Consider the following 10,853-nt stretch of genomic DNA (forward strand, 5'->3'; position numbering starts at 1 on the left):
CCCCTCCTCCTGGTCTCTGAACATCCCTAAGGTGGAGTCGTTTAGCTAAGGGCTACTTGAAGAAGTTATTTAATCCCTTGAACCTGTTTTTCTCACCTGTAATGAGAAATGGCCAGATAACAGCAGTAGTAATTCATTAAGAAGAATAGATACCTTGCAAATAAAAATAATGAATAGGCTCTTGGAATGTTTGATACCTCAGTTAATAGGAGTGAATTATATAATAGATTTAACTTTATCACTTATTTGACATGAAATATTGATATGACTGAAGATCACATAGAACTCATACATACTATGCCACTACCTGGGGATGTTACCTACAAAAGTAGTTAATGGGTTGTCAACTTAGTTCACCTTATAGCTCATGTATGAAAGAAACTTAGAAGTTTTCCCAGATTTGACAACAATCCTAACATTTTTGTGGTATTAAGCTTTACAACTTAAGGAAAATTTCTGAAATTATCCACTCCAAAAAGTTAATCTTGTCAAGACCAAATTATCTTCTTTATATCTTTGAGGGAAGACAGCAAAATTATTGTTTTATGAATAGTCAAAGACTATATAGTAAAAAGTAGAAAGAAAAAAAATTATAATAGATCCATATCATGCAGGTAATTAACAAAAAATGTTGTTTCTAGATTTTATGAGGTTTGTTATATTGTCAGCTTTTAAAATGTCATTCTAAAAAAGAATATTCCCTTTCTTTTTTAAAATTAAAAAAATTTAATTTTGTTTCCCGTTCTAAACTAGTTCTGCATTTATGACTGTTCTTTTTCTTTAAGAAAACAATAATCTAGGGTCCTCCCCAGTGGCTCAGCGGTTGAGTGCTGGGCTGCGAAGCATGCAGACCTCTCCGGCCGACCGCTGCTCCCCTCAGCAGTGTATTTCATCAGGTCTGCCTGTTCTGTTCCCTGCTCTGCCTCTGGTGAATTCTCTCACCCTCCCGCACTTCTGACTGTACCCAGTGCTTGTATAAATAAATAAATAAATCTAAAAAAAAAAAAAGAAAACAATCTAAATTATGTAAGCTTCAGGCCTCACAAAATCTGGTCTTGTCCCTGCTAAACCTGTCCCCCTGGTTCCCTGTGCTCCAGCCACATTGGATTCCTTCTATGCTCATTGCCTGGCAAAAAGTAGTACCAGAAAACTATTTGTGCATGAATGGATGAATGACTCAGAAACTGGACTGACAGAGCGGACTACATGAAAACATGAATTTTGTCTTTGCCGTTGCTGTCATTACTACATTCCCACATCCGGAACAGTGCCTGGCAAATACATATGGTTTTTGTTTGTTTGTTTTATTGAATCCAGGTGTGTCCAGCTGTGGACCATGCTTCTTTCCATTGCTTCCAGTTATTCCCTTTACAAAGCACTTTCCCAAGATTTTCTCCACAGCTCCAACAGGTGTCACTTTCAGGTAGTTAAATGGAGGATCAAAGGCGGAGATGACTTGCCCCAGGTTACTCAGTCAGTGATAGAATTGAAATTCAAACCCAGATATCAAGGACTAGAAAAATTTCATCTCCCATGGCCCTAGAAATAAGATGCCCCATAATAGGGGAGCAGATAGTGAAGATGTCAGTCCTACAACCCAGAGCCAGGATGTTCCTGGGAGAATTACTTCTCATGGACACCAGGTGGCGCCCATGCACAGAGTATGTAGTTTATCTTGGTTTGCTAGCAATTGGTAAAGAATACAAAAAAATGTCAGAAGTCAAAACATTGAATTATCAGTTTCATTTCCTTTCAACTGTCCTGCTTTTGCTTCTGTGACCATTGCTCTTTGGGCATCTATTTTCTCCTCTTTCAAATGGGAATATTAATGCGTACTTCCGAGCCAGGTGACACCTTATGTGTCTGGGGATAGTAAATATTCAACAAGCATGTTGCCTCCTTCTTCCAGCAGGCCCCACAGAAAGTCTCCAGTTATTCAAAATTCTTCTTAACCCTGAACATTAGCCAGAGAACGATATCCAGAGGAATAAAGGGGCATTATTTTCTGTTAATCACCTACTATGGTAGGCTGGAAGAAGGCCCCTATATCCTGATCCCTGGAAATTGTAAACATTATAGGGCCTCCCTGATGTTGCAGGGGTTAAAGTCTCAGCACTATGAAGCTATCAGCAGCCACTGCAGCACATATCCCTGGCCAGAGAGCTGACCCACATGGCAAAACAGACTCTCCTGTCTTGCCCTCTGCTCCCCTCAGCAGCGTACTTCAGTAGATCTGCCTGTTCTGCTCCCCACTCTGTCTCTGGTGAATCCTCTCACCCGCCGCCCCCTCCACCGCACCTCTGTCCTATACCCCAGATCTTGTATGCACAAATAAATGAAATAATAAATCTTTTTAAAAACCCACAAAACATTACTTTATAAAAGGTGGGAGGCATCTTTGCTGATGTCACTAAGGCTCCTGAGCTGGGGAGATTATCCAGGATTATCCACTGGCAGTCACGGTACTCCTCAGGGTGAGGAATGAGAGGGAGATCCTACAGAGGAGGCATGTGAAGCAGAAGGCAGAGGCAGGGTCACATGACCTGGTCAAGAATGCAGCAGCCTCCAGGAGCTCCATGAGGCCAGGAGCAGATTCTCCCTTTGGGCTTTCAGAGGCGTGCAGCCTGCGCACACCTTGATTGTGGCCCATGAAACTGACTTTGACCAATGAAAGAAGAGTAAGATTGAGACCTTTCTAATAACTGGGGCTTCTCAGGAGTTGGGAAAGACTGAGGAGGACCCACTCTAACAGCAAGCGGTAGCTGGTCTTTTGAGAAAGAAGGGAACATGTGTCTGACCAGACCCTCCATCTGCTCCCCATATGTCCCTGCCCTCTGCTGGGACTGACCACATGACTAATTCCCGCTAAAGGCTCTGGGCAGAAGGGGCAGATAACACTTCCCGGCTCAAGGTAGAAGAGCTAATGTGTAGTGCCCTAGAATGAGCATCTAGAGTGCTATTCCACAGAAAGGTTGTGATTGGCTTTGCTAGGTCACATGTCCAACCACCGGGCCAATCATGTTGTTAGAGTGACTGTGAATTATGATTGGCCAGTCCTGGTCACATGCCCATCCCAATGGCAAGCACCTGTTGCTTCCAGACAAAGGGGAATAAGCGGGCATGCTGGGTCTCCTCGTTGGCGCAGCGGTTGAGCACTGGGTTGCGAAGCTGTCTGCAGCCTCTGCAGCGCTGGTTCAATGCCCGGCGAGCTGGGCGAAGGTCCCACATGGCGCGCAGACCTCTCCTGCCGCCTGCTGCTCCCCTTAACAGTGTGCTTCGTCAGTCTGCCTGTTCTGTTCCCCGCTCTGGTGAATTCTCTCACCCTCCCACGCTTCTGACTGTACCCAGTGCTTGTATAAATAAATAAATCTTTAAAAAATTTAATAAAAAAATAAGAAGGCCTGCTGGGAAGACAACAACCCACAAGTCACTGCACTTGAGAACTGGGGTAGTCCTGTCCTTTACCATGGCAACATGGCAGCACTAGCTAAACACCCTCACACATGGAGCTCTTTCTTTGTTTTAACAATCACCATATGCAAAACCCCCAAGAGTAATACCATCAACATCTTGCCAGAAGCCATATAACATATTTGTATTTTCAAAGCCTGTTTGCACCTAATAGCTTATTTGCACTTCACCAAAATCCCTGATAGGTGACAGAAAAGGAACTAGTGACACCAAGTTGACTGACGGGTTCAGAGACACACAGTGTTTGAGGACAGAGGAGAAGCAGAGCCCTGGCTTCCCGGCTCGCGTTCTACCATTCTCCTCTACAACATCACAATCAGAATTGAGGCTCTATGTGGAAGGGGCATCCCTGGCTGGTTAAGGGAGGGAGCTTCGTCTGCTGTCTACCCCTGGCAGGAGCTGGGTCAGCCACCTGGAGGACACGGGCTGGCGGCCCCTTCCTTCAGAGCCTGCCCGAGCTCTGACGGGGGACGTCCCTCCGCTGGACCTGGAGTCCTCCCAGCGGGTACTGTCAGCACGCAGCTCCTCCAGGACGCTGTGAAGATGCCTCAGCGTGAGCAGGAGTCTCTGGTCTTGGATCTGCATCTCAGCCTAAGGGAGAGAAAGAGCATGTGAGGGGGCCCTGCAGGGCACTGGATGTGCCCCAGAAAGCTTGTGCCCATCACTTCTCATCAGGGCGAGCCCATATTCGCAGAAGCTGTGTCCTTTTGCTTCTTTGTCTACAAAATGGAAAGCAAGTGACTACCTTTTGAGACTCTTAAGACTGAAAGAATAAGTCAACCCACACTCTAGAACATGACAGGCTGAACCACCAAGCCGTGTGATTATCATCATCATCATCATCATCATCATCATCATCATCAATATTAAATATTATTCTTACAGCCCCACTACTCCTTTAGTCCTCACTCTAACAAACAAATCATTTTTTTAAAGATTTATTTATTCATTCATTTTTTTATTCATTTATTTAATTATACAAGCACTGGGTACAGTGAGAAGCGCGGGAGGATGAGAGAATTCACCAGAGCCAGAGCGGGGAGCAGAGCAGGCAGAAGGACCGAAGTACACTGCTGAGGGGAGCAGCGGGCGGCAGGAGAGGTCTGCGCACCACAAACAAATCATTTTGTAGGGAGTACAAAATGTACATTTTGTGGGTTCATATAACAGCCAAGTGGAGTCAGGCAGGACCCGCTCTTACCACTCTGGACTTGCATGTCCAAGTAAAATATTAGCACCCCAGTCTCGTGCCATCCTGGGCTTTGCAGAGGGCTCAGGCTGAGACAGAGGATGCTCTCCCTATGTGCCTGGTCAGGATTGTAATAGCCTTAGATAAGCTGAACAGGTCTTTGTGAGTATTACCATCTCTCTGAATTCTTATAATAATGCCTGTCATGCCAGTACTATTGTCATCCCTATTTGATGACAAGAAAACTGAGGCTCAAAGAGGTGGCAACTAGCTAGCGGTCACACAGCAGCCACGCTGGGCGCACGCCCAGGACTCAGCGTAATGCTAACACAGTCTGGCAAGCACCACAGCAAGGACGCTATGTAGGCCACGACCTACTTCTTCCAGAACAGATATGACGACACATGCTATGTCCCTGGCCCCAGAGGGGTGCCTGTAGTGCCGTCCCCCAGCCAAGGGGCAAGGGAAGGGGGACCAGGAAACCTTGGAAGATATGGGTGGAGGTGTCACATCAAAAGAAATGCAAAGCCTTACCAGCTCTCTTCTCAGCCACTCCAGGGTCTGCCCAAGATCCGGGGCTGGGGCTTCTGCTGTCTTCATCTCAATGTCCTTGGGGGACACCTTGACTCCCAGCTGGTGATGGGACCTTTGGCTTGCAAAGTATCTCCCTTGCTTCAGGCTGAGCACAAGGTCTCGCCGAGTCACGGAGGATGGAGTTAATGAGAGCAGGAAGTGGCTCACACTGGAAAACGTAGGTTTTGTTTTCTTTAAATGTTTCAGTGCTCTGAACAGAATAAGGAGGAAGGGAGACCCTTGGGGTGTGGGTACCTCAGTGCCTGTAAATCCCAGAATTCAAATTGGATGCCAACAGGATCATGGCTGTAAAGCTCTCAATGGTACCAGCAATAATTGTTGTGAGAACAGGTGCCCCCCTTTCTGCAGGCTTCCTTTACTCTAAGAGCTTTGCATATGTCTGCAATCTCCTGTGGGACACCCCTCTATTTTTGGAGTTGGAAAAAAGTGGCTGTGTCTGAGTCCCCCAATCCCCTTCTCCCTTCCTCACCTATTTATAGTCTGGATAAAGGGAAATGTTCCCTTTCCTTGTCCCCTGCTTCTGGGCTACCCGAACAGCCCTTTTCTAGAAAGTGAGATCGAAGCAAAAATTTGCTATTAGACTTCCAGGAAAACTTTTACCTACCTGATAAAAGGAAACGTGAATGATGCTCCCCCTTCACTCCCACTTTCTTCCCCTTGAATGTAAATGCAGCACCTGGAGCTACCACCTAGCAGCTCCAAGAAAATGGTCAAAGAATTGCAGATGTCACTGGTTCGTGCAATCACCACGGCATCTGCAAGTCACGTGACCTGATTAATGCCATTTTTAATTGGGTCATCACAGTCCCCACCAACACACAGTTTGCTCTTCATAACACATTTGAGGTGGGTGTTCCTTAGTTCTTTCAGCAAATATGTATGTAGTGCCTACTGTGCCCTCCACGTTCCGCTCTGTGCTCTGGGGAGGGAACCCCAAATCAGAGAGACACAGGTCCTGCTTTCCTGGAATCTATACCCTAGTGGATGGAAATAAAAATAATCAAAGTAGTGCCATGATTAATAAGTAGACTTTATTCTCATGTAGGTGTTTTTAGTGGTTTTTTTTTTTATTTTTTAAATGTATTCTAGCCACATGAACTAGGAACCCCACACTAAGAATTAATGTAGTGATGCCACATAAAGGGCTGAAACAAACTCAGCCCATTTTGGATGGACTTGCCCTTAACCAGGCTACAAAAGCTGTGGCAGATAAAGCTCCCTGAGGGGGGACGCATCATGCACAATGACAAAACACAAGGAAACCACCCACCAGAAGGGAGAGCTGGCAGACACCAGCAACAGCAGGACCAACTCTCCCTCCCCAAGAACTTCAGAGGCAGATAGCAAAAAAAATATTTTGAAAAGAATTAAAGTCATTTAAGAAGGAATGAAAAGCAAGGGTGGGGGGGGGTGTAGCTACTATTTAAAAAAGCAGATTTGAAAAAGAACTGGAATTTATAGAAGTAAAAATGATAGTAAATGTTTAATTTATATCAAGGAATTAATTTAAAGAAAAGAGAATGTGTAGTTAAGGTAGCACTAGAACAGCGAATGAGGACCCAGGGCACAGGACCCAGGGAGGCAGGTTTGGACTCGGGAGGAAAGTGTGGCTTAGGAGTCTCCCGGCAGAGGGCACTCTGGAGTCTGGCATCAAGGCCCAGGTGATCCTGGAGGCTGGACTCAGGGATCCAGTGCTGGGACAGGGCCTGGGACTCCTTCCAAGAATGACAGGGACAGGGCAGGTAAAGGAGTCCTGGGTTCTGACCCCTGCTCTACCAAACTTTTCTTATCCTTTCAGCGACACACATGATGAGGCTTAAAATAATTATGAAAATGAGTTGTAAGAAACATCACATTTCTTGTAGCCCGGGGTTTACAGCCGAAGGTGCATTCTGACTGCTGCATGCAGATAGCATTTTATGTGCAACTTCTCCCAGTCCAGCTGTCTCTCTTTAGAACCAGAGAGGATCTGAGAAACTCACCTGCAACCTCACACCCTTCTGAACACAGGGGCCAGAAGTGACTTCTACCAGGCAGGTCATCAGGCTTTATGTCCCATGTTCCTGTCATGGGTCATTGTGGATCAGAGGCAGGTGTCAACACCTGAGGCAGCCATTTGCAGAAAGAACAGGAGGGGGCTCCTGAGAGGGGGGGAATTGGGGTGAAAGGAGGCATGCTCTGGGTGGTGGCTGAAGGTGAAGTCAAACCTTCAGGACAACTTAAATAATCAAATTCAAAGAGAAAGAAACAGAGACACACTGGGTTTTCACAAGGATACTATGTAACGACCCTCTCTGAAACTCCTGATAGCGGCAACAGATGATCATTTATTGTTACTCTTGAGCTTGGGGGTGGATCTGCAGATCTGAGCCTGCTCCTGCCTCTGGTCTCTTGTCCTCCTGGACTCACCTGGTACCTTGGGGCACCTCCCCAAACCTGTGTGTGTGTGGGGGGGGGGTGGGCAGTCTTGTCGATTGTCTTATAGAAGAGGGTGGCCAAGCTTGGGCTCAGACTGACCCCCCAGAGGTGTTGGTCAGAGCACCTGGCGGCTGGAGTCTCGAGCACTGTCCTGCTCTCTAGTGCTGATGTCTAATTACCCTGAAAGCCATTTCTTGTGGTTAACTTGTTTTGATGCACTTTCATTTATTTTTAATCCCGCTCTTAGGATTCTGGCTCAGAGCACATTTTACTTTACAAGCTAAGAAAGGCTTGGCACATGGGGATCAGGGAAGGTGGAGCCAGGGGACTTGGAACAGGGAAGATCTTAAACCCGCGAGTGAGGAAAAATATCCTCCCCAATCAGAAAAGCCAGAATGAACACCCATTCATCATCCATGGACAGCGAATAATAGGCCTTCCTGTGCCAGCCCCTGCAATAGATGCCGGCAGCATAGCGTTGAGCAAGAAAGAACTCACTCCTGACCTCACGGGGCATAGGGGGTAGCTAGTGAGAGGAACCATTAGCAAGCAAGTGGCTCAAAAATTGTACTTTATTCCTGGCACATATATATGTAGAATGAGTCGTGAATGGTTAGATGAGTGAGAGGACTTGCAGATGAAGAAACTATGGCTCAGACAGAGACGTAGGTGACTCAAGCATGTCAGCAGCTAGTGGAAAAATTTCAGGTTGTCCCTCCTCCCAGTCACACATGGTGAAAGATGACATTCCAAATGCCTTTGCAGATAAGTACAGCCACATGATTAAATCCTGGTCAATGGGAGAGGACTGGAGGTAATATGTGGCTCCTGCCCTTACAAGGATGGAGGAAGGTTCCTGCTGCTTTTCTTTGTCTTCCCTCTGCTGCCTGGAATGTGGTCCTAAGGGCTAGAGACGCAGCATCCACCTTGGACCACAAGGTGGAGGATGGCAGATAGAAGGACCCGGGTCTTTTGCAATGGGTAAGTCTATCATGTCAGCCTCAACTGTCACATATACTGTGACAGAGGTTAAGTTTAAGGTTAAGAGATAATTAAGTTATTTGATTGAAGACACTATTATTTTGTGTCTCTCCAATAAGAGTCAAACCAGTGTCCTAAAAATATAGCCACAGAGCTATCAGCAGGAGCCCCACTCAGGCCCTTTCCATAATCATCACTCTCCCTCCCCTTGGTATTAAGTGATTTAAGTGTTTTATGCTCTTATAAGGGTTTCCTTGTTCATGACCTGACCTGCTTCTCACAGCAGCTCTGTGGAGTTCACAACAGAGAGAGGACTTCGGTGGTGCTTGCTGGGCAAACAGGGAACTTGAGATGCCAGAACAGCAAGGTGACCTGCCCTGCGCAGGGGCAGAGTCATCACCATTTCCTGGATGGCACAAGTGGGCTCTGAGATGTCATTTGGCTCCTCCTCCTTGTCTAGAGCCCTACCCACCCTTGGAGGCTGTCTCCTTCCCAATTGTGGGCACTGAGGCTTCATCCCCACTTCATAAAATACAAATGAGTGAATGTTTAGCCAAGAGAAACTTTTGCATCACGTGAGCCCTCAAGTGCTCCCAGCCACATGAGTACACGCCAGCCCAGGAACCAGAGAACGTGGGGATGGAGCCCAGTCGGCTGGGGGAGTCCCAACACCACAACTGTTGTGGCTGCTGATCCCCTTCCTGAAGGCCCTCCCTACAATCATTTGTTTTCTGCTGGTGCCCTGGCTGTGTGCACTCATGGGTCCTGAACACGTGCCCTGCAGCCCTGAGACCCGAAGCAAGTGCTATCAGGGCTCCATCCATATCCCCTGGATACTCACCTTCTCCATATGTGCCCAAGGCTGCCCAGCAAGCACAACTGACTCTGCTTAAGGAATGCCTGCCATCTGGGCAGAGGACAAGCTGGCAGCATTGAGAGAGGCCTCCCCAAAGCCCCCCAATGATGACAACAGGTGCTGGGGGTAAACACCTCCCTTCTCTCCACTCTCAGGTGGGCCAATATTCCATCTAGCAGGGTTGAGCCCCAATTGCCCACAGCAGTCACGTGGTCACCTCTGCAGCTGCAGGGCTCTGGAGGTCTTCCCTTTCCTGTCTCACTTCCTTCTCCACCGTGCTTCCTGGGACCAACTCCCAGGTAAGACACTTGTTCTAAATTTCTTGTTTTGGGTCTATGTCTGGGGAATCTTAACCTCTGAAGTGGCCCTCCATGTGTGCCTGCACACGTGTGCCCTACGCACATCTTTCTATGCACACCTGTATGGACATATGCCCCAAACACAGGCATTCTAGTCCTTCTGCTCTGCATACAGGTGCCCTGTGTACCTATGTCCTACACACCTGTGTCCCATGCCCAGGTACCCAGGACAGAGTCCTACGTCCTCATGGCAGGAAAGAGCAGCCCCTGACCCTGAGGAGTTGGTGGAGAGTGAAGCAGAATGAGGCAGTGGGAAGCAGTCCCTTGGCCTCAGCTAGCCTTGGGTATGACTCTGAGGCAGGCTTCCTGTAAAATCTGAGCCCCAGTTATCTCCCCTGATGAATGACCTTTAAGTCACCAAACAGTCAGAGTGTAGGGAGGGCAGGTGAGACAACCTAGGTGAGGCCAGCACAAGCCTCTGTATTGCATCAAGGTTGCTCCAGCTCCTCTCTCCCTGGGCCCACCTTGTCCCAAGGGAGTGGCTTTTAATACATCTAACCCAGTGCCTCTGGCGCACCAGGCCCTGTGCTGACCTGGGAGAGGGCCCATGAAGGAGAGATGGCAAGGCCCTGCTCCCCTGCAGCTGCTGGGCAGAGGTGTTCCCTCTTGCAGAGGCTGGGAATGTGGGTCTCAATTTCCCTCATTCTCTTCCTAGGGAAGGAAGAGCCAGCCGCCAGGTTTTTCATTTCTCAAGGCTGGAAGCTGCAGACAGACCAGGTGGAGAGGAAGCAATGCCAGCTGGACTGTGCATGGGCGTGGGCGTGGGCGTGTGTGTGGACACACCCTCCAAGGCCTGGAGCTTGGCCACCAATTCATTTCCTCTAATTCCTGAACCATATCCCATTACCACAACATCAGAGCCACTCCATGAAAGCATCCAGGAAAACCAGATGAGCCAGGATGGTGCCAGAGGATAAATATAAAGCAAGTAAAAGAACTTAGACACCTGAACTAAGCAAGACGCTGGCAGATGATGAAACTGGGT

At 47.7% G+C, this 10,853-nt stretch overlaps 1 protein-coding gene across 1 annotated transcript; it reads right to left on the bottom strand.

Moving 5' to 3' along the window:
• Positions 1-3,828: 3,828 nt before the first annotated feature.
• LOC311179760 (uncharacterized protein C20orf202) lies at positions 3,829-5,278 on the bottom strand (the record flags this gene model as incomplete). The annotated part of the gene is made up of 2 exons (XM_084247251.1): positions 5,195-5,278; positions 3,829-4,062 (listed from the first exon to the last, which is right to left on the bottom strand). Exons 1-2 carry the CDS (start codon positions 5,258-5,260, stop codon positions 3,829-3,831), a joined length of 300 nt encoding a protein of 99 aa, XP_084103377.1. The 5' UTR covers positions 5,261-5,278.
• Positions 5,279-10,853: the final 5,575 nt, after the last annotated feature.

The sequence above is a fragment of the Talpa europaea genome (genome assembly GCF_964194135.1).
Source record: "Talpa europaea genome assembly, chromosome: 11".
NCBI lineage: Eukaryota > Metazoa > Chordata > Mammalia > Eulipotyphla > Talpidae > Talpa > Talpa europaea.